The sequence below is a fragment of the Nicotiana tabacum genome, chromosome 19 (assembly GCF_000715075.1).
Source record: "Nicotiana tabacum cultivar K326 chromosome 19, ASM71507v2, whole genome shotgun sequence".
Lineage (NCBI taxonomy): Eukaryota > Viridiplantae > Streptophyta > Magnoliopsida > Solanales > Solanaceae > Nicotiana > Nicotiana tabacum.
In genome coordinates, this window is record NC_134098.1 from 44,277,863 (window position 1) to 44,302,628 (window position 24,766).

General features: G+C 38.7%; 2 protein-coding genes across 3 annotated transcripts; both read right to left on the bottom strand.

Moving 5' to 3' along the window:
- Positions 1-15,082: 15,082 nt before the first annotated feature.
- Positions 15,083-17,497, bottom strand: LOC107816422 (uncharacterized). The gene is made up of 2 exons (XM_016642141.2): positions 17,291-17,497; positions 15,083-17,056 (listed from the first exon to the last, which is right to left on the bottom strand). The coding sequence occupies exon 2, from the start codon at positions 17,036-17,038 to the stop codon at positions 15,251-15,253; it is 1,788 nt and encodes a 595-aa protein (XP_016497627.1). The 5' UTR covers positions 17,039-17,056; positions 17,291-17,497; the 3' UTR covers positions 15,083-15,250.
- Positions 17,498-18,962: 1,465 nt separating this feature from the next.
- LOC107816428 (RPM1-interacting protein 4) lies at positions 18,963-23,341 on the bottom strand. 2 transcript variants are annotated; one of them, XM_016642157.2, is made up of 4 exons: positions 23,182-23,341; positions 20,762-21,340; positions 19,577-19,759; positions 18,963-19,372 (listed from the first exon to the last, which is right to left on the bottom strand). In XM_016642157.2, the coding sequence occupies exons 1-4, from the start codon at positions 23,185-23,187 to the stop codon at positions 19,352-19,354; spliced, it is 789 nt and encodes a 262-aa protein (XP_016497643.1). In that variant the 5' UTR covers positions 23,188-23,341; the 3' UTR covers positions 18,963-19,351. The 2 variants fall into 2 exon arrangements, with proteins under 2 accessions (XP_016497643.1, XP_016497637.1); XM_016642151.2 differs by having other exon boundaries at positions 20,762-21,343; positions 23,182-23,339.
- Positions 23,342-24,766: the final 1,425 nt, after the last annotated feature.

Below are 24,766 nucleotides of genomic sequence, written 5' to 3' on the forward strand. Positions count from 1 at the left end.
GGGATTTAAACCTCAATTTGAGGTCGGATTCCAAAACTAATTACATATTTAGGCTCGGGGGTGAATGGGTAAAAAGATTTTGGTCCGAACCTCGGGTTTTGACCAAGTAGGCCCGGGGTCGATTTTTTGACTTTTTGGAGGAAATTTTGGGAAATTTAATTTATGCAATATAATTGATTCCTTTAGCAATATTTGATATTATTGAGTCATTTTTGAATAGATACGAGTGGTTTGGAGGTGAATTCCAAAGGGAAAGCTGTGATTGAGAATTAAGTGGCATTCAAATCGAGGTAAGTGTTGTGTCTAACCCTGACTTGAGGGAATTAGGATCCTTAGATTATTTGCTAAGTGAAATTCATGTGAGAGGCGTATATGTGAAGTGACGAGTACCTATGCGTCGCTAATTTACCTGTTTTCCATGTTTCTCTGTTTTTCTGATATTGTCTCATTCCTATGCCAAATTTCTATGTGTTATACTAGTGTTGTTCAAATTATCGTTCTTTTCATGTGTACGGAATTTTTCGGTGATAATTGAGTTTTTATTTCAAGTTGTGATTGATATTATGGAACCAAATATTGAAGTAAGGTTTGTACTTGTTATTCCATCTCCCTGTTGTTATTTGTGCATTGCATTATGGTAAGGGAGAGTGTTAATGCACGAAGGGTGATGTCATGCCACATTGTGAATGTTAATGCACGAAGGGTGATGCCATGCCATATTATGAGTATTAATGCAAGAAGGGTGATGTCATTCCATATTGTGAGTATTAATGCACGAAGGGTGATGTCGTGCCGTATTGTGAGTCTTAATGCACGAATGGTGATGCCGTGCCATGATATGAGAGTAAAATCACGATGGGTGATGCCGTGCCGTTTTTATAAATTTTATGGTGAGATTGAGAGTAAAAGCACGAAGGGTGATGCCGTGCATTTTTCTTTACTGTATTCACTATTCCTGTTGATTCAAGGTATATTGACTGCTCCGGTGATCATTCTGTTGTAGTTTTTTATCTTGTATTCCCCTCAGTATGTCTCCCCTCCCGACATTTCCTATTTAGTTCTTCATTCCTATTATTTGCGTATACACTGTTAAACTGTACAGGTTGATTGTAGGTGCCTTGCCTTAGCCTCATCACTACTTCGTCGAGGTTAGGCTCGACACTTATCAGTATATGGGGTCGGTTGTACTGATGCTGCACTCTGCACTTTCTGTGCAGATTTTGATACCGGCTCAGGTTGATCGAGATTTGCTATTGGTCCGATGTCCGAAGACTCAAGGTAGATCTCTCGACGTTCACAGACCTTGAAGTCCCCGTCTATCTTTTTATGTCCTATTGTTTTCTTTCATTCAAATAATTGTATTTCTTTCAGGATATTACTTGTAGTAAATTCTAGAATGCTCGTGAATTGTGACTCCAGATCCGAGTGGTAGTAATTAATATAGTTTTATGATATTCCGGACTCATTATATTTTTATCTTAGTTAATTATTGTTAATTACTGAATGGAAATAAGAAATTGGTAAATGATTCTCTAACGTTGGCTTGCCTAGCAAGTGAAATGTTAGGCGCCATCACGGTCCCGTCGGTGGGAAATATCGGGTCATGACAGTTGGTATCAGAGCACTAGGTTACATAGGTCTCACGATTCACGAGCAAGCTTAGTAGAGTCTGGAGGATCGGTACGGAGACGTCTGTGCTTATCTTCCAGAGGCTATGAAGTCTAGGAACAAGTTTCACTTCTATTCTTCTTTATCATGCGATTTTGCTTTCTCAACACTGATTGAACTCTTCTACTCTTATTCTCTCGCAGATGGCGAGAGCACGTACCGCTTCCTCAGCTGAGCAGCAGCCAGAGCCTCCAGTGACAGCTCCTACGCGGGGCAGAGGTCGAGGCCGAGGCAGGGGCAAGGCTCAGCCTAGGGCCCGAGCAGCAGCCCCAGCAGTGGAGCCTCAGATAGAGATTGACGAGGAGGTTCCAGCCCAGACTGTTCCTGTTGGACCAGCTCAGGTTCCGGAGTTATTCATTGCTACCCCAGTACTTCAGGACACTTTGGTCCGCTTGGTGGGCCTTATAAAGAGTGTGGCCCAGACTGGCGCATTTCTCATGGTACCAGCAGTCTCTCAGGCTGGAGGAGAGCCCAGACTCCTACCACTCCCGCTCCGAAGCAGATAGCTCCCCAGTATCAGGCTCCAACAGCTCAGCCAATCGGATTAGTTCAGCCGGTTATTGTGGCACAGGTCGGAGATGGGCCAGCTATGTCTTCTGAGGCTTTATGTAGATTGGACAGGTTTACCAAGCTCTTTCATGTTCACTTCAGTGGTGCCCCTTCAGAGGACCCCCAGGAGTATCTTGACAGCTGTCACGAGGTTCTACGGAACATGGGTATAATGGAGACCAAAGGGGTCGATTTTGCTGCATTTCAGATGACTGGTTCAGCCAAGAAATGGTGGAGAGATTACTTGTTGACCAGACCAGCTGGGTCGCCCGCTCTTATTTGGGACCAGTTCTCTCAGCTCTTCATAGAGAAGTTTCTGCCTATCACATTGAGAGAGGAGCGTCGCCGTCAGTTTGAGCGTCTCCAGCAGGGCAGTATGACGGTTACTCAGTATGAGACCCATTTTGTGGATTTGGCCCATCATGCTATTCTTCTGCTTCCCACCGAAAGAGAGAGGGTGATGAGGTTTATTGATGGACTTGCTCAGCCTATCATATTGCAGATGGCTAAGGAGACTGGGAGTGAGATTTCTTTTCAGGTGGCTGCTAATGTTGCCAGACGAGTCGAGATGGTTCTTACTTAGGGAGGTCAGGGGTCTGACAAGAGGCCTCGTCCTTCCGGTGAGTTCAGCGGTGCCTCATCTAGAGGCAGGAGTACTTTTGGTAGAGGCCATCCTCCCAGATCGTTTCATTCAGTGCTCCAGGCATCCCACGATGCCTCATGTGGTCGTGGCCCTCAGATGCATTATTCCGACCAGCTAGCCTACAGTGCACCACCAGCTCCTATTAGTGCACCTCCACTCCAGAGTTATCAGAGTGGTTATTCAGGTCGACAGGGTCAATTTCAGGGTCAGCAGTCACAGCAGCCAAGGTTATGTTATACTTGTGGTGATCCGAGGCACATTGCTAGATTTTGCACTCGGGCAACGGGCAGCTCACAACATCAGAGTTCTCGAGTCATGGTTTCGGCACCAGATGCTGCACCACCTGCTCAGCCAGCTAGAGGCAGGGGTCAGGCAGCCAGAGGTAGGGGCCAGACAATTAGAGGTGGAGGTCAGGTCATTAGAGATAGAAACCAGCCAGCTAGAGGCCATCCCAGGGGTGTAGTTCAGGGTGGTGGACCCCAGCCCCGGTGTTATGCTTTCCTAGCCAGGCCTGAGGCTGAGTCATCTGACGTTGTTATCATAGGTACTGTTTCAGTTTGCAGTAGAGATGCTTCAGTTCTATTTGATCCGGAATCTACTTACTCCTATGTGTCATCCTATTTTACTTCCTATTTGGTTGTGCCCCGTGATTATTTGAGTACTCCTATGTATGTGTCCACACCAGTGGGAGATGCTATTGTTATAGATCGTGTTTATCATTCGTGTGTGGTCACCATTGGGAGTCTTGAGACTCGTGTAGATCTTCTACTTCTCGGCATGGTTGATTTTGATGTCATACTGGGTATGGATTGGCTGTCACCTTATCATGCTATATTAGATTATCACGCCAAGACGGTGACCTTAGCCTTGCAGGGGTTACCTCTATTAGAGTGGAGAGGTAATCTTGGCCATTCTGCCAACAGGGTTATCTCTTATGTGAAGGCTCGGCATATGGTCGAGAAGGGGTATCTAGCTTATTTGGCTTATGTCCGCGATTCTAGTGCGGAGGTTCCTTCCATAGATTCGGTGCCGGTTATTCGTGAGTTTCCAGAGGTTTTTCCTGCAGACCAGTCAGGGATGCCACCCGACAGGGATATTGATTTCTGCATTGATTTGGCTTCGGGCACTCAGCCTATTTCCATTCCGCCATATCGCATGGCCCCGCCAGAGTTGAAAGAATTGAAGGAGTAGTTGCAAGATTTGCTGGATAATGGCTTCATTAGACCTAGTGTCTCGCCCTGGGGTGCACATATGTTGTTTGTGAAGAAGAAAGATGGATCGATGAGGATGTGTATAGATTATCGGCAATTGAACAAAGTCACCATCAAGAACAAATATCCATTACCGAGGATTGATGATTTATTTGATCAGCTTCAGGGTGCCAAGGCATTTTTAAAGATTGATTTGAGATCTGGCCACCATCAGTTGAGGATTAGGGCATCCGATGTTCCTAAGATAGCTTTTCGGACTCGGTATGGGCATTATGAGTTTCTAGTGATGTCATTTGGGCTGACAAATGCCCCAGCAGCATTCATGGATTTGATGAACCGGTGTTCAAACCCTACCTGGATTCCTTTGTGGTTGTGTTTATTGATGATATCTTGATATACTCCCACAGACGAGAGGAGCATGAGCAACACCTTCAGATCGTTCTTCAGACTCTGAAAGACAGCCAGTTATATGCTAAGTTCTCAAAATGCGAGTTTTGGTTGAGTTCAGTTGCTTTCTTGGGTCACGTTGTATCAGCAGAGGGTATTCAGGTAGATCCTAAGAAGATTGAGGCAGTCCAGAATTGGCCTAGACCCACATCAGCTACAGAGATTCGTAGTTTCCTGGGTTTGGCGGGCTATTACCATAGATTTGTGGAGGGGTTTTCATCCATAAAAGCCCTATTGAACAGATTGACCCAGAAGGGTGCCCCGTCAGGTGGTCAGACGAGTGTGAAGCGAGATTTCAAAATCTCAAGACAGCTTTGACTACAGCACCGGTATTGGTGTTACCCACAGGTTCAGGATCTTATACAGTATATTGTGACGCATCTCGTATTGGTCTGGGTGCGGTATTGATGCAGGGTGGCAAGGTTATTGCATATGCTTCACGGCAGCTGAAGGTTCACGAGAAGAATTACCATGTTCATGATCTAGAGCTGGAAGCCATTGTTCACGCGTTGAAGATTTGGAGGCACTATCTTTATGGCATGCCATGTGAGGTATTCACTGATCATCGGAGCTTGCAGTATTTGTTCAAGCAGAAGGAACTCAATTTGAGGCAGAGGAGGTGGCTGGAGCCATTGAAAGACTATGATATCACCATATTGTATCATCCCGGGAAGGCCAATGTGGTGGCCGATGCTTTTAGTAGAAAGTCAGTCAGTATGGGTAGCCTTGCATATCTTCCGTTGGTGAGAGACCGCTTGCATTGGATGTTCAGGCCTTGGCCAACCAGTTCGTGAGGTTAGATGTTTCTGAGCCCAGCCGTGTTCTAGCTTGTACAGTTGCTCGGTCTTTTTTATTTGAGCGCATCAGAGATCGGCAGGATGATAATTCTCATTTACTTTTCCTTAGAGACACAGTGCGGCACGATGGTGCCAAGCAGGTTATTGTTGGAGATGACGGAGTTTTGAGGATGCAGGGTCTTATTTGTGTGCCTAATGTGGATGGACTTCGTGAGTTGATCCTTGAGGAGTCCTATAGTTCCCGGTATTCTATTCATCCGGGCGCCACCAAGATGTATCAGGACTTGAGGAAGCATTATTGGTAGAGGCGAATGAAGAAGGACATAGTTGCCTATGTAGCTCGGTGCCTAAATTGCCAGCAGGTAAAGTGTGAGCATCAGAGACCTGGTGGTTTACTTCAGAGGTTAGATATTCCTGAGTGGAAGTGGGAGCGTATCACTATGGACTTTGTTGTTGGACTCTCACGGACTCAGAGGAAATTCGATGTAGTTTGGGTCATTATGGGCAGGCTGACTAAGTCAGCGCATTTCATTCCTGTGGCAGTTACCTATTCCTCAGAGCGGTTGACAGAGATTTATATTCGTGAGATCGTCCGTCTTTACGATGTGCCCGTGTCTATCATTTCTGATCGAGGTACGCAGTTTACCTCGCACTTTTGGAGGGCAGTTCAGCGTGAGTTAGGTACGCGGGTTGAGTTGAGCACATCATTTCATCCTCAGACGGACGGGCAGTCCAAGCGTACTATTCATATCTTGGAGGATATGCTTCGCGCCTGTGTTATTGACTTTGGAGGTTCTTGGGATAAGTTTTTGCCGTTAGCGGAGTTTGCCTACAATAACATCTACCAGTCGAGCATTCAGATGGCTCCCTATGAAGCATCATATGGTAGACGGTGTAGGTCGTCAGTTGGGTTGTTCGAGCTGGGGGAGGTTCGGTTATTGGGTACAGATTTAGTTCAGGAGGCCTTGGACAAGGTCAAGATTATACAGGATCGACTTCGTACAGCTCAGTGGGGGAGGTAGCTTACCGACTTGCGTTGCCTCCAGGGTTATCCTCAGTTCATCCAGTATTCCATGTGTCTATGCTTCGGAAATATCATGGTGACCCATCCCACGTGTTAGATTTCAGCTCTGTCCAGTTGGATAAGGCTTTGACTTACGAGAAGGAGCCGGTGGCCATTCTAGACCGGCAGGTTCGTCAGTTAAGGTCAAAGAGTTACCCTTCAGTTCGAGTGCAGTGGAGAGGTCAGCCTATTGAGGCAGCTACTTGGGAGTCTGAGTCCGATATGCGGAGTAGATATCCCCACCTTTTCACCAGCCCAGGTATTTTTCTATGTCCGTTCGAGGACAAACGGTTGTTTTAGAGGTGGAGAATGTGATGACCCAAAAGGTCATCTTATATTTTAGAACTCGAATCTGCGCTCTTAGGCCTTAAAAATCTCATTTTTACCCTCCTCAATTTGTGTGCGCAGTCCGGGCAGGTTTCCGGAAAGCTTTTATGTTGAAAACTAATGAAAAGAAGAATTTTTGCCTTAAAAGTTGATTTTAGTTGACTTCGGTCAATATTTTTGGTAAACGGGCCCGGATCCGTGCTTTGACGGTCCCGGTAGGTCTGTATCGAATTATGGGACTAGGGCGTATGCCCGGAATCTAATTTGGAGATCCCTAGCTTGAGTTATGAATTTTTGATGAAAATTAAATGTTTGGAAATTAATTTTTTTAAGAATTGATTGATATTTGACATTATTAGTATCAGGTCTGTATTTTGGTTCAGGATCCCGGTACAGGTTCATTATGATATTTAAGACATGTCTGTTAAATTTGGTGAGAAATGGAGTTGATTTGACGTGATTCGGACATCCAGTTGAGAAATTAGAAGTTTTAAAGTGTTCTTGAAAATTTCATTTAAATTGGTGCTAAATTTAGAGTTCTAGGTGTTATTTTGGCGATTTGATCACGCGAGCAAGTTCGTATGATATTTTTAGACTTGTGTGCATATTTGGTTTGGAGCCCTGAGGGCTTGGGTGAGTTTCGGATAGGCCACGGGATGTTTTGGACTTTGAAAATCTGATTTTTCTGCAGAATCTGTGTTTTGGCATGTCCTTCTTCGCGTTCGCGAAGGTACTCTCGCAAACGCGAAGAGTAAACTGGGCAGCTGAGGATTTCTTCTTCACAAACGCGAAGGCTTGGTCGCGGACGCGATGCGATGGGGCTGTTACCCTTCGCGAACGCGACAAGCCCATGGCGAACGCATAGCGTTAGGCACTGGGGAGGGGGAGTCAGCCTTTTCTTCATCGCGAACACGAGCAATGTCTCGCGAACGCGAAGACCAGGGAAGGGTAGCCTACACGAACGTGAACACTGCCTCGCGAATGCAAAGTCTTGGCAGGCCATACACTTCGCGAACGCGACAGTGCTTTCACGAACGCGATGAACACTGTCGCCCAGCACTTAACAGAACCCAAAACGGGATTTTTGCCCAAAAAAAACTCATTTTTCTCAAAAACCAAACGGTGAGGGGCGATTTCAAGAGTCATTCCTTCCCCAAATTATTGGTAAGTGATTCTAAACCATCTACTTTCAATTACCCATTACATTTCTTGAATTTTCAACCGAAAATCTAGAGTTTTCATGGTAGAATTAGGAGTTAGCGTAGAAAATAGGGATTTCGGGAATTTGGTGATTTAGACCTCAATTTGAGGTCGGATTCCAAAACTAATTACATATTCGGGCTTGGGGGTGAATGGGTAAAAAGATTTTGGTCCGAACCTCGGGTTTTGACCAAGCGGGCCCGGGGTCGATTTTTTGACTTTTTGGAGGAAATTTTGGGAAATTTAATTTATGCAATATAATTGATTCCTTTAGCAATATTTGATATTATTGAGTCATTTTTGAATAGATACGAGTGCTTTGGAGGTGAATTCCAAAGAAAAAGCTGTGATTGAGAATTAAGTGGCATTCGGAGCGAGGTAAGTATTGTGTCTAACCCTGGCTTGAGGGAATTAGGAACCTTAGATTATTTGCTAAGTGAAATTCATGTGAGCAGCGTATATGTGAGGTGACGAGTACCTATGCGCCGCCAATTTACCTGTTTTCCATGTTTCTCTATTTTCTGATATTGTCTCATTCCTATGCCAAATTACTACGTGTTATACTAGTGTTGTTCAAATTATCGTTCTTATCATGTTTACGGAATTTTTCGGTGATAATTGAGTTTTTATTTCAAGTTGAGATTGATATTATGGAACCAAATGTTGAAGTAAGGTTTGTACTTGTTATTCTATCTCCCTGTTATAATTTATACATTGCATTATGGTAAGGGAGAGTGTTAATGCACAAAGGGTGATGCCGTACCATATTGTGAGTGTTAATGCACGAAGGGTAATGACGTGCCATATTGTGAGTATTAATGCACGAAGAGTGATGTCGTACCATATTGTGAGTGTTAATGCACGAATGGTGATGCTGTGCCATATTGTGAGTATTAATGCACGAAGGGTGATGCCGTGCCATGATATGAGAGTAAAAGCACGAAGGGTGATGCCGTGCCGTTTCTATAAATTTTATGGTGAGATTGAGAGTAAAAGCATGAAGGGTGATGTCATGCATTTTTCTTTACTGTATTCACTATTCCTGTTGATTCATGTTATATTGACTGCTCCGGTGATCATTCTGTTGTAGTTCTTTATCTTGTATTCCCCTGAGTATATCTCCCCTCCCGACATTTCATGTTTAGTTCTTCATTCCTGTTATTTGTGTATATACTGTTAAATTGTACAGGTTGATTGTAGGTGCCTTGCCTTAGCTTCGTCACTAGTTCGTCGAGGTTAGGCTCGACACTTACCAGTACATGAGGTCGATTGTACTGATGCTGCACTCTGCACTTTCTGTGCAGATTTTTATACCGGCTCAGGTTGATCGAGATTTGCTATTGGTCCGCTGTCCGGAGACTCAAGGTAGATCTGTCGGCGTTCACAGACCTTGAAGTCCACGTCTATCTTTTTATGTCCTACTATTTTCTTTCATTCAGACAGTTGTATTTCTTTCAGGATATTACTTGTAGTAAATTCTAGAATGCTCGTGAATTGTGACTCCAGATCCGGGTGGTAGTAATTAATACAGTTTTATGATATTCCGCACTCATTATATTTTTATCTTAGTTAATTATTGTTAATTACTGAATGAAAATAAGAAATTGATAAACGATTCTCTAACGTTAGCTTGCCTAGCAAGTGAAATGTTAGGCGCCATCACGGTCCCGTCGGTAGGAAACTTCGGGTCGTGACAAAAGCTCTTCTTCGGGACCAACGGTAGAGTAAGTCGCAAATGCTTCTTTCACAGCACAAACATGTCGAGTGGCTCCAGAGTCAATCCACCACTCCTTTGGATTTCCAACTAGGTTGCATTCCGAAAGCATTGCATACAGATCATCAATGTCATCATTCTTATCCACTATGTTGGCATGTCTCCTTTTTCTTATTATTTTTCAGGAGATGACAATCAGGGGCTTTGTGACCAGCTTTTTCGCAATTGTAGCACTTGCCCTTGAAGTTTTTCTTGTTTTGCTCCTTAGTCTGTCCAGAAGACCTCTTCATCTTCTTACTTTTTGGTGCAGTCTCCACTACGATATTAGCTCCCATAATCGTTAAATTTTCACGAGACTTCTTCAACTGTTTTGTTGTCTTCCTCAATCTTGAGACGAATCACAAGATCTTCCAACTTCATTTCTTTGCGCTTGTGTTTTAGATAGTTTTTGAAATCTCTCCACGAAGAAGGCAATTTTTCAATCATTGCAACCACTTGAAATGCTTCATTCACTACCATACCTTCAACAATAAGGTCGTAAAAAATAAGTGGAAGCTCTTGAACTTGGGTTCCAACGGTTTTGCTATCTATTATTTTATAATCTAGAAACTTGACAACCACAAATTTTTTCAAGCAGACATCTTCAGTCTTGTACTTCTTCTCAAATGTGTCCCATAATTTTTTCGAAGTTTTCATAGCACTGTAAACATTGTACAAGTCATCCTCCAAAGCACTTAGGATGTAGCATTTGCAAAGAAAGTTTGCATGTTTTCACGCCTCAACAATCATAAACTTCTCATTGTCCGACATGTCGGCGGCAGTCACTGAAGGGTCTTCACTGGTGAACTTCTGCATACCAAGCATGGTAAGCCAGAAGAACACCCTTTGTTACCATCCTTTGAAGTTGGCTCCAGAAACTTTCCCCGGTTTCTCGACCGATGGCACAACAGTTCAGCTTGATGAGGCTATCGTCATTGCCGCAACAGTCGCAGAAGGATTTTCATTATCAATTGCCATTTCTCACTGTCAACAACAGAATAGTTCAATTAATGGCAAAAAAAATAGAACAGTAAATAGTATTGTAATTAATGATAAACAGTACGTTTAATAAATAAAATCAAAGTTTTATATACTGTTTCACAGAAAACGATGAAGATTTTATGTTCTTCAAATCGTTTCTGAATTTTAATACTCCGATGAAGTTTTTATATCTTCAAATCAAAAATGGAAAAATTCAGAAGGAGTAGAAAACCACACAGGTTTTAATCTCCAAAAATAGAATACAGATTACAAAATAAAAATTAATTTCCTTAAGATTGTTAAACAATCTGTATTACTATAATAAATAATAAAACAATAAATTTTCTGAAACAAAAGAAGAAACAGAAAATTAGCAGCAACAGAATGTCGAAATAATGAAGCTGAATCTGAAATATAATTTCGGAATAAAATCGAGCCCACTGAATGCACAGTGTGTTCTTAAGGAAATTATTCCTCTCAAGTACCCGAGGTGCTGGAATATTATCATCCCAGGATAGAACGATTTAACTCACCAGAGTGTTGGTACCAAAAATGCCGATGAGCAGCGAACCACTCAAAGGCTGTAAACCACACTGGAATTTTAATTGTGTAGAAGAAGGAGAAGAAGCTTAGAAAATTTTCCTAAGGAAAGATTCTGGGATCAAGGCATATTTATAGCCATTTTTTGGCACTGTCTTTGAAAAGGTTTGCAACCTTTTGAGAAACAACCATGGCTGTTGGAATAGGTGGGAACGTTAATCCGGGAAAGAAAAGGACCGGTTCGTGGGTCCTGAATTATTCCGGGTTAAATTTTCGTTAATTAATTAAATATTTGAAAGAATTTTTTTCCAAAAAGATTAATCAATAAATCTTTGAGCGAAGCCGAAGCCGAGCGAGCAAGCGACGACGCGAGGCTTACTTTCTTTCCAACTCATTTAACACCAAAGGAAGTGTTTTCTCAATATAAACACATTTTATTTTTTTTTTCCACCACAAATACGGGACACTTACTCTTTCCAAAGCAAAAGGGGTTTACTTTTCCTCCACTTTCTTCCCTCCATTTTCCCATTCACCAATCTTTTAAATCCAACCGTCCATTCAGCTTAAACCTTTAATAACAGGATTGAGAATCAACTTGTTACATTTTCTTGATCACCATTTTGGTCTAAAACCTTTACTTGGTCAACTGAGAATCAACTCATTGTAGTAGCTTTTAGTTACATCACTAACCCAAACAGTTAAATCCTTGGGCAGGTTGGAACGAAGGAGTAGTTTTTATAGCCTCTTTGGCGAAGTTCTCTTAAAGTCAAAAGTGTTTTTTTCTCAATTTGCAGATTGGCCAAGTTTTTTTTAGGGAGAAAAAAGTATTTTTGGCTAGAAGTAGAAGTAGTTTTTAAGAAATAGAAAAAAGTAATTTCTCTCTTAAGCAGAATTATAAGCAGTTTTGACTTTTTTTCCTATAAAAAATACCCTTAGCAAAATATTATATATACCAAAATAACCTTACTTAGTTTAAACTATTAAGTAATATATAATGACTTTTGGAATGATCATATTTATTAAATGATTTTTTGATATATTTAAATTATCTTGAAAGAATAAAGTACTTTTCAATTTTATTTTTACATTTTACTTAAATTAAATGAAAAACTTAATTATTATCTTTAATAATAAATATTTGTGATTATTTATCTACTTATATAACATTAACTATTAAGCAAATCTCTTCGTGTCCTTATTCATAATTTGACACTTAAAAACACTTTTTAAAAAGCTTGATCAAGCACAAATTATTGTTCAAAAGTGCTTTTCAAATTATTTAGCCAATACAAATTGCCTTTCTCCAAAAGTATTTTTTTGAAATGCACTTTTAAAAAATTTACTTTTTAAAATAAACTGATTTTTCCAGCTTGCCCAAACAGACTATTATTCCCCGGGTTGAGATACTATACAAGCTCTCCCTTATTTAAACAAATAATAATTAAAATTTAGTAGTTACATATATCTGAAACTGAAACTTTTGAAATTTGGCTTGATAAAGGTTCGAGTGCGCAAAGCTAAAACCCGATATAGTTGACTGTGACAGGTACTTTTTTCTGTAAAATCTTTAGAGCAAAAATAACGCAGGTGGCTGGCTCAAGTAAACTGATTTTCTAAAGTAACGTAAATCTCCTAAAATGATTTTTAGGGTAAACAAATAACTTGATTTTTGCACTCCTTTGAAAAATCTCTTTCAAAAAACTTACAGCTTAAGAAGAGAAGATCTTAAAGAGCTCAGTTAACAGTTGAACAAGAATAAAAACGTGGTGTGATTTATTCTTTAGAAAAAATTAACATTAAGGGAGAGAATTCAAAATCTAACCAGTGTTTGCCAGTTGCAATCTCTATTTCTCTCGCTTATTTATTTTCCTGCAACTCCTCAGTATTATACCTAGAAGTTCTAGGTTAGCCAGTTGACCTTCCTAATACCTCTCAAATAACGATGTTTAAGTCTGAATATATATTGTTTCTGTATATTTTAGTCCATCCACAGTTACCTGACTCCTTTCCTCTAATAGCAAAATTCCTCATCTTTAACAGTTTAATATTTCAGGCTATACATCTGAGAAAACAGTCCAAAATAGCTCCTCGAGTGTAGACCATAGATTTTGTACTCTATAACATGGAGCACTATTATTCCTTCAACTATTTAAAATTGGTGCATATTTTGTCCTTACCCAACAATACCATTTAAATCTAACAGACATTATATACTCACAATGTTTTCAGCTTTAACAAGCTGTAGAGTTGGTGACACTGTATCTGCACGCAAAAAGCAAGGTCAAGGCTTCAACTGATAAATCAGTTTCCAAAGATGACAATGCTGCTGAAGCTGTCCAAAAACAAATGGCACCAACAATAACAAACAATGTAACCACACAACTACAGTTATCTCCAGAACTAGAGGTTCAGAGCAGACTTCTGTTGAAACAAAGATAAAATTGAGCCAAGTCTGATAACAGTTTTTCAGAGACAATGAAAGTGCAGTACAACAACAAACCCAGTGAAATCCCACTAGTGGGGTAAAATGAAAGTGCAGACTAGAAAAAAAAAAGGCGCTGAAATTGAAAAGCAGAATGGAGAGTTTTCTTAACAGAAAACAAATATAATCAAGGATGCAATGCTGGGCAAAGAGGAAAACATTGGTAGTGAACGAAATGAAAAGGACGCCATTGTTAACAGTGAAGATAACTAAGAAAATGGACAAAAACAGGAGAATGATGAGAGGTGCTACAGGTATAGAAAAAGAGAACTAAAATAGTGGTAAAAAAAGAAATGAAGAAGATGCTAGTGGTACTTGTGAGAACATGGGCTAGAGGAAATTAGAGAAGTGCTACAGGTGTATACAAAGATATCGTAGGAGAGTGGAAGAAGATGAATATGAAGGAAATGGAGAAGAAAAAAAAAGAGAAATTGGAAGGAAGTACAAAGCAGACAACCAAGAAACTTAAGAAAAGGAATAAGAGGAAGATAAAGGCAAATGAAGCCTCTGAAGTGAAAAGTAAAAATGAGCAGGCTATGAAGAAAGTAGCCTCTAAAGGCAAGGCTAAGCAGGACTCGAGAAGCTTTGGCGTCCAGAGATCACACTGTACTGACTTCTTTGGAAACACTGTCTGAAGGTTCTATTAGGAATGATCAGAAAGAAAATGTCTCCTAAGGTGCTGATACCTCCAAGGAAGTTAGGCTCCAGAGATAAATCTGAGGTGACCCTTGCAGTGATAGATCAAGTAGTTTTTAACGGACGTTTCGCAAGGATCAAAATGTACTAGTTTTGAATATTTGAAGGACTATTTATAATCCATGTGAAGTACAGGAATGACTTCGAGTAATGGTCAGAACTTAAGGGACTATTTCTGGGTTTTTTCTCCCTATATCATCTTTTAAACTCTTTTTAGTCATACATTTCAACTATTACTTTTATTCAACTCAAAAGTAGCTTCTTGAAAACTTTATTGGCTTAATCTTTACTAGTCAAGCTAGGCCATCCAAATTGAGAGGGGAATAGCTTCTTCTTAGTACTACCTTTTGCAGTAAAAGTTGGACTGAATTACAAGGATTAAGAATTTCAAGACAACAATCTCACACATCTACTGGCAGTATGCTGAAGTAAAGGCCCAAGTAAATGTAAGTGGTTCATTCACCCAAAAATATCAGGTTAAACAATAAATCGAATGACAAAATCAGGAAGATGCATTACATAATAAAAAAATCTAAAGATTCCAAGGAAATCTAAGCTTTTCATTTTAAAATACATAAAAATTACTTACTATGCAAGTACACTGTCTAATAGTGAGAAGACCATACAGCAAGGATACAAAGAGAGTTAGAAGCATAATGTTAAATGATAGTAGCTTCTACATCATCAAACTAAATACAAGTGAAAATAAGTGTTGTAACAAACAATGAAGAGAAGCGGCCAACTTGGTTATACATGTAAACTAAATTCATAACTAACGAATTATTTTAGATGAGTACAACGGAAGGGAGTTTGCTCACAGTGAACAACAAACATCTATCAAGAGCAGAATTACAGTTAAATGGTAAAAGGAAAGGATGTTCAAGTAAACCTCATCACAAAAGTTTCTCTGTTAGTCTGATCATGAACGAATTGACAGCAACTGCATCCAAAACTATCCATGATGATTCAAACAGTTCATGGAAGAACTCAGCCCCTGTCTCTTCAGCCGAACTACTGAACGCAAGCCCAAACGCATTCCCTTGGACTGCACCAAGCCGTGGCTTCCCACATATTGCTACAATCAACACTTTGCTTCGTTCCTGAGTGTAGCAAACACAGATCAATGGTTTCATCCTTGCTCCTTTCTCACGTAAAGCATCCATCAAAAAGTAACCAAATTTAGTTAAAGCCTGAGGGTGACACAGGAGCTTTGCATCTGCCGAGTCTTCAAGCTTCACCCACCTAAATTTACTCCCACTTCTTATAGAACCTTTCTTGGTTATTGCTGCACTCCCTTGTCTAAGAATTGCCCTTTGAACCTTGATAGCTTGTCGCATTCCAGTTTCCAACTTCTCAAGTTTGGTCAAGGACAACGCATCATACGCCTCCCCAAACTGTCTGGATGCACATGAGCCATCTGACTCTACAGATGACTCTAGAAGTGCAGTAACCCCATACACCACATCTGCTGCTGAAACTTTTGAACTATACCCATGAAGCAACAAGAAACCTCTGTAGTAGAAATCAGTGAGCCCAAACTCCGGCAGATATTGTTCAAACATGTCCTTCATTCTCCTCTTGATTTCGATGCTCATGTACTGAAACTTTTGTTTGCATTCCTCACGTGCAAAACCCATCCGAGCTAAAAGAAGCTGCATCTTCTTAATCCCATTGTCACTCCATGTCTTCAATTTAGTTGCGATGTAGGACGAACACAGCATTGAATCAAACAAGTTCCACTCTTGTAACAACATCAACCTTGGTTCATACTCATATGCAATCCTCGAAGAATTTGGTGCTGTGACCTTCGTTCCATCCTTGAGAGTTACTGAGGTAATAGAGTCTAAATTGCCTGAGCTATTGATATGCTGTTCTAGCTCCATTACCCCAGCTTGATATCGCTCATCAGTTAATCTCTCATGAACAAACTGATCAGTTAAAGCTACACAGGCCAACCAAAGCAATGCATTCGTGTTCTTTCTCAAAAAATGGGACAGTTCATACATCAAGCAACCGGATGGCTTCCCATGAAAGGTACCCATATAATAGTAATCCCTCTTTAATTTCCCGAAAAGCTTAACATGGTCACTCTCATTTTCCTGAGAAACCCTCCTCTTCTTCCTTGTCCCACCTCCATCTTCCTCCTCACTCTCACTATCATTTTCATCTTCGCTATCCGACTCCTCTTCAAACTCATCATCACTATTCAAATCACTAGCATTTGCCAAAGCAGAAACATCAAAATCATACGCTAAATCAGCCTGCTGCTCATCATCCTTAGTATATAGGACAATAACCCGGTCATTTTGGTCACTCAAATTATGCAAGTGTATGGGTCTATGACTATCCACTACGAAAACACGTGCTAAGGGACCAATTTCTAGAACCTTCTTAAGATCCCTTTGACACCCCCAATTAATCAGCAAAATTGTAATAGGCTCGTCAGCAGCTGACCCTAGATTATCCCCAGTGTACTTATGAATCTCTCTAAAACTTGAAACGGGATAACAAGCATATCTAACAGAATCAGATTCAAGGACATGTCCTATTATCTTGAGAGCACAGAGCGAATCAACATCAGATGTTGAGGGGAAAACTAGCAGCGGCGACGTAGAAGCTGAAGCTAGAGCTGAATCCCGCAATTTGGTATAAAATGATTCAATACTTTGTTCTCTCACCATAACTCTATCAGCTACTTACTGAGAAAAATTTCAATAATATACAAAATTTTAGCCCACGCCGCAGCTTACAGCGCATGAAATAAAATTTATCAGATCTGGAATATTTTGAATTATTGTCTGTGGACTGTATTAGAGCAGATGGGATTTAAGACATGTGGTTTTGCACCTTTGGTGAAAGGAAATGAAAAAAAATAGAAAAGATAACAGATCTATTATTGAATTGAAGAGTGAATTAGGGTTCGGAAGAAATACCTGAAACTGATATTCAGTTCTGCTATGGTATTGCCATTAATGGTCAGCGGGATAGGAGCAGAGAGACAGAGGGAGGGAGCGAAGGAGGAGGGAGAGAGAAATTGAAATCCTGAAATTGGCATATACTGTACTATTATTGCTTTTTTCATATGAATTTCGAATTTTGAACGACCGCCAAAATTTGGCGGCGAATTTGAGTTTTTTCGCTAAAAGTTTGACTCACCAAATGCTAAACTCATGTGACAGTCTTTACTTTTGTTGTTTCTATCTTTCTCTTTTGGGCTAATTGCACATACCTCCCTAAAGTTTTCTTATTGTGCATACTTGTCCAGTAGATTTCCTTCAAGTGAAAATTCATATCTAAATATAACTCCAAGTCTCCAGCTATCAAAACTGTTTTCCAATTTAAACTTTACTCCTTCAATTTTTGTTAACTATCGATTTCAAAGTACAAGTGTTCTTCTTTATTCTAATAAAACTATAATTTATTGTTTTACCATATTATGAACTTAATTCTATCAAACTAATTAACTTTTCTAAACTATCTTACACTTAAAAATGAGAAGCTGATGTAATTTTGCAAAAAGTTGACTGATTTGTTAGGGACGTCTTCAATAAAAGAAGAATGTAGAGTGGTTACACAAAAATAAAACAAAAAAAGAAGACTATGAATTTTACATAATGAAAACTTCTCTCTCACGTCAATTAAAAAAAATATCTTATGCTAACTCAAAATTTGAAATTAAAGAAAGAATCTTTGTAGGGTAAATATTTATTTGCATTCGGTGTTCATATCAAATCAAATTATTTAATAGTATTAACACTTAAAATAAAAATAAAATACAGATCACTTGATAATGGTTAAGGAAAAAGTGTGTATAAGAAACATGTGTCTTGAATCCATTAATCAGGTGTAAAAGAGTGCAGTGCTCAATTTTCAATGTCCCGAAAACAAGTACTCCATCCTTTCAATTTATGTGAACGTATTTCATTTTTAGTCCGTGCCAAAAAGAATGACATCTTTCCTTATTTGGAAACAATTTACTTTTATGCAATGATTTATAACCACGCAAAATATATGTGCCTCATTTTACACCACAAGTTCAAAAGTCTTCTCTCTTTTCTTAAACTTTGTGCCCAGTCAAATGAGTTCACTTAAATTGAAACGGAGAAAGTATTACCATTTGAAAAGTTAAACATACTTATTCTTATGGGATTTTTTCAATTATCTTAGTTAAAGCATTGTGATTTATAAGTAGTAGTAATACTTTTGTATGCACTTTATAAATATATTAATTTTATTAAAAACTAAAAATCAATGATCAAATTCACATCCATAATTAGATTTGTTGATCCTCATATTTGAAAAAGCGCAATTCTTTAGAGAAGAAGAAAGTAATACCTGAGCACTAAACCAAGATTATAAGCATTTGCATTGCAAGAGAAGACCAATCCAGCGTTTGGGGGGAGGAGGGAGAGAGAGCGAGAGAAACTTGGTTCTTACTGTATCTAAAATGCAGTAATCGCAGAAAATTTTAAATTATGTGCACTGTTAATGTAAATCACTAAAATCTATTTCTAAAACAGCATAAAAAAATTACACGGTATACAGACAGTATGCTACTAGGCAAAAAGCTTTGCCTTTGCAACACTAGACTTCGTACACACAAAATAGAGAAAAGCACATACTGTCTGTTGAATAAAGAATCTGCAAGCACAGTATATATTACAGACAAATACCTAAGCAGAAGAGTTGTCCTTTTTTAAAACTAAACTTCTCACACACAAAATAGAGAAAGCACTCAATGGTGCATAAAAGAATCTGCAAGCACTGTTTGTTACAGACAAATAAAATTACACTATTAAAGACTACAAGTAGACAATACAACTGCAGAAATCTGCAGAAGATACAATACAAGGAACTGCACATATCTCATATTATCACCACAAGAAGCATGTAAAGCAGATGAATTAATACATTGCACAAGTAAATTGTTGAGCTATTTACACATCCGTCGCAGCTTCACATCTTCAGAAAAAAAATCAAGGTCCTCCCCTTCTTTACCAGGGAAAGCAGCACTTCTGCAGAATACAGACAAGAAGATAAGAACCCGAGTGAATTCAAGATTTAGAGTCAGTAGATTCAGAACAAGTATACTTAAATATTTTTTTCATATCAATACATAGTTTGAGTCGAAAACGATAGGTTCAATTGAACCCACAGAATCTGTCCTAGATCTGCCTCTTAAGCGAATCGATCATGACAATGGAGGGAAAGTGTTTTACCATCCTCTTTTCTTCTTGCCTTTGTGGGTTGTAAGATGCTCTACTCGGTGTCCCTGACGGATTTCCAGTACCCAATTGTCTTTCCTCCCGAACCTTGTTAAAAATGTGAGTGTAGTTATCAGCAGATTGAGGATCATTCTCATCCCACTCCCCGAATCTTGGAACTGCGGCTCCTCTATCAGGCTGCTAGAAAGAGTACCAACTTAAGTTAATTTATATCAATTGGAAGCACAAATTAGTACTCCTATGATCCAAATTCAAGTCATGCCAGACTGTTTGAGGTCAGTCTCAACAGCTTGTGAATTATAGTTGCCTAAAATTTCTATGCTACTTGAAACCAGTAAAATAAACTTTAAAACAATGATAATTTTGTGTTGATCATTATACCACTAAAACAGCAAAAGTAATTCAGTTTGACCTTAAAAGTGAAATGCAACCTTCAAGTTGGAGTATTTATTTTCTAGCTGAATGGCTATTTGTTATCCAATGGATATATACAAGGTAAAAGACATATACATCATCATTAAATCAATTTGGCTATGTGTCATCTAAGGGATACAACATAAAAGATTATAAGCTGACATTATAGAAGTACCAAGTAAATTTCCTACAATGTCCAGATTATGGTGCGGCTTTAGAGCTGCTTTCGCCTCGGCGAATTACCCAACCAGAGAGAGCTGATGTAAAAGCAGTCCTCTACGTGAGAAAACGCCAGACAGACAGACCACTTTTGTATAGGCCGGAAGCTAGAGTTATACTAAGGGATAGTGGTGCTACTAGAAAAGGCTCTTTCACTACTTAGCCTTTTTCTGTTTTATAAAGGACAGAGCAAGGCTCTTTGGGTGGAGCCGTGGTGCCCTCCTTTCCAATCACTAAGAAAAAAAAATACCAATCAAAGCCCTATCTAAGTAAAGTTTCGCCTGTTATTTTTCCGGCCTAGGGGAGTTTATTCGACCCATTGCCTAGTCTCCCGATGAACGTGGATTATCCAGTATAGAGCAGTGGTCTAGCATTCTCACGCCTTCTACTAGTCTAATAAGCCACACTGAGAGACTGAGAGTGCAGTTATTCCCGTTTGAATGAAAAAGGCGGGGGGTGTTGCAGCAAAGACTAAGCAAGTCATGCAATATGAAACTCTAATATATTCTATGATGCAAGATGGAAAAGAATAGGGTGAAAACATACACTTTCTTGCTTAATTCTGGACCTCCCAGGAGTAGCATGAGCACTTTCAAATGATCTTCCAGGAGTACCATGGCTACTATCGTATGAATTATTCTTGCCTTCCCAAGCAGGAGATGCAACACCTCTTCCTGCATTAACCTTTGCCTGATAATGTGGGTGCAGCGGTGATTTATCAAAGCTGTGTTCAGATCCCGCACTTTGTCTGCCAGTTCGACCAGAACTTGATCCACGACCACGTTGATGCTCATTGGAAGCTCTTCGTCCCGTGTTCTCGTTACGAGCAGGAGAATTAGCATACTGCCGAAAATCACCATCTTCTTTACTCAGTCTGTGTTCCCTTGTTTGCTTAGCCGCTGCTTCCCCGCGCCCTATTGGTTCCTCTGTTTGTGCTTTAGGCCTAGCGCGAGAAGGTGCTGGGGGTGGGGCAGTAAGATTGGGAAACATATCTGGATTCTCTTCAGGATCATTGGGGTTTATGATCTTTCCAGTACCACGAGTTTGCCTTGCTTTTTCAAAATACACAGTATAGGGCGTGTTATCATCATTTTCCCAATTGCCAAACTTCGGAACATTTGGACGCTGCTGAAACAATTAAGGAAAACATTAACCAAGTGTTTAGTTGCAATTTAATTTCCGCCACTGATCATAAGACAGTGACAATTATGCAATTTTTATTTATTCACGAACACAAGAACGTCGAAGGCAATTCTTAAGAAGTACAACCCCTTAACAGTTTCACCGCACGAGATTTGGAATTCATGGAAGAGGACAGGAAATAAGTACATCACAAGGATCGTCGCTAACATGTAAATTCACATTGAATAATTCGATAAGCTTAAGATATACTTCTTGAAAAAAATCATGCTTGAATCTAAACAAATGCGCAAACGATCATCATATGATGCATAGTTATAATTAACAGGTAGCACCTGAGAAGCCAATTCAGAAAATCTGGATATATTCCTTAGTATAAAGCCCTCAGGAAGATAAGTGGACAAAAGATTCCGAAAAAAGTAAGACTCAACCACAGATTGCAGACCAAATAGAAATGAAACACTGAGAAATAAAGGGAAAATAAAAGCATACAAGTATACAACTTTGCAAAATCTACAGGTATTAATTCTATCTTCAGTTTAATTAACTTAGAACAGAAATAGAAATGGGGAGAAAGACTAGTGTTTTCGCCAGAGACAAAAGGTGAGCAAACTAACTAGGGACTCAATATCAACAAAGAATCTCAAATTCTTGATCTGGAAACAAGACAGCCACGTTAATTAAGTTTGCTCAGTACAATTCCAGGTCTAGGACTTTTCTTTATTTTTGATTGATGGATTTTCATTGGAGGCTAGCTGAAGATTGTGTATGCAAATCTAGTTCTTTCAGGTGAAACTTTAGCTTGTTTGTTTTTGACCTTTTATGTTTGGAAGCTTATTTCATGGTATGCTCCTTTCAATTTCTACCAATTATATAAATGACTCTTAGCATCAATTAGTGTATTTAGCAATTGATTACTTAGTTTACTAGGCACTTTACTAAGTTGAACCTCCAAACTTGACTGTCAAAATCATTGAACAAAGATCAGCCAAAAAGCAGAACACGGCATAGAATGAATACAAACAGATGAAAGAATACAAATGTGTGTGAGCAATATTGGGAGCTATATCTATTTAATAATTTGACATCACACAAGGAAACAAAAAGCACAAACTGGCCCTTGCTAAATAAAGCAAGTAAATTAAAACCATGGCCTACTCCCTTAGTCCTCCGAAGTGAAATATAACCTACCACACCAATCAACATAAGTGCACATTAAATACAGGATTTACTATGGCTTAAACCTCAACTTATTCACAACCGCCAAGGTACTCCATCTGTTCCATTTTATCTATAATTTAAAGCTTTCGCACATCTTTTAAAAAAGTTACTAGCTAGTATTAGATAATCAGTCTTAATAATAAGAGTATTTGTCGAAAATATTAGACAAATGTCTCAGTTAACATTTCACTAACTAGCACGGTAAGAGTGATTCTAAAGGAATTAGAAATAATTAAGTATTTCTTGTTTTCCGATAATAAAAAAATTTGTTTAGACAATTAGCATGTGAGACGCGAGGAGCATAGGACTAGGGAAAGGAGGGCTGGAGTTGGGGTTGAAGAAGGAAACAGGAGTTGTGCTGTAATAAATGATACAAACATAGGCTAAAGAAAGGGGATTAGCTTAGGGACAGCTATACTATCAATTAAAGAGCATCACAATTTTCTCCGTCAAAGAACTAGTTCCAATGGAACAAGCAAATTTGCCTGGTAAATATTTGCCGACACACATACATACATATATAACAGAGAAATCAAAACAAATAAAGTGACAACTTGACAAAAATCAGAAACGGAGAAGATGGAAAATTATATCAAAAAACGTACTGCCATTGTTGTTGACCAAGCTTATGATCAGAAAAACCTTCAAAAGTCGGAGAGAGCGAGAGAGAGAAAGAGAAGGGCGAAGGTGAAGAATAGGTGCAAGACAGGCGAAGTAAATAATGAAAGAGAGGTTCATCAACCATTGACCGGCGCCACCGGTAATGGTTGACTATTCGTCTTTCTCTCACGTAGTCTTCCCTATTAACTATTACTCCCATGCAGTTACCGCAATATACAAGCTTTATTTTTCCATTGGCTTTTCCGCTTAACAAAAATAAAGCTTTAACCTACTACTCTAAGAACTTGGGTGCATCCATATTCACATCAAACTATATTAAATATTTATTATTATTAAGATAAAAATACATATATTAATTAATAATAATTGTGTGATAGAAGTTTATGCGATGGCATATAATATGTATTTATTGGATTAATATAAATATCACGTGCTAATAAGTTTTTAACCTAATTTACACTGAGAAACAAAAATGTCTCATCCTATATCATTGACCAATGGCGGATTCACCCTTTAGGATGGGGTGGTATGCCACTCGCTAGGTTGGTAAAATTATCATATATTTATTTAGAAATTTTCTTAAACTAGGTTCAATATTTGATCCTACCACCCCTAGTCGCAAACTAGACAAAAGTGCCATGGCTGGTAGATCTTTTTGAAAGTTTTTCTCATGTGTAAAATTCAAATTCGAATTTATCTTGAACCTTATTTGACTTTCCCTTTTGTGCTTTTTATTTCCTTTGTCCCAATTATTTTTCTTTTTGGCTACCTCCAATTTTTTATTTGTTGTTTATTATTTTTTATATTTTTTCCCTCTATTCTATTATTTTATATGTGATCTTTAGCAAGAACACTCAAAAAAGAGCCTCCAAAATTTAAAATTTTCATAAAATATCTCTTAATCACAAATATTTTAGTTTTTTTCTTTCAAAATAAAAAAACTTGGGTCTTGATCGGAATTTTGGATTGAGATAAAATTTAATTTTTGTAATTTCTTTTTTCTATTATAACATAAACATTTGTGCTATTCTATAATTCTCAAATACAATTTAAATCTCTTTACTATTAAATTATGATTAATATTTCAAGCATTGCCTAAAATAATATGAGATTTATGATTTTAAGTTTTGAGATCTTGTAGTTTATCTAATTCTGCATTTACCTATGGGGGATAATTTATCTATTGAAAATATTTTCTTATTTTTCTTATTCTGATTGATGGAATTCCCTTATGAAGATGTTATTTTACCTGTTCACATTTATTTTTAGCATACAAAAAAAGATGTATTTTTCTAGTGAAAATATTGATTTTACTTGTATTTTTAATAATAAATGTATGATTCCTTATTTAAAATGCTTATTACATTTGCTTAGATGTAATTTTCATACAAAAAAATAATATACTCAGTGAAATCTCACGAGCAGGGTCTCAAAAAGAAATATAATTTTTATATTTGCAAATAAAAAATACCTATTAAATTGCCCGAATAAACTAAACAAAATGAACCTAACAAACATTTCGAACAAACTCTATATTAATTGTTACAAGGTGTACATTATAGAAAATTA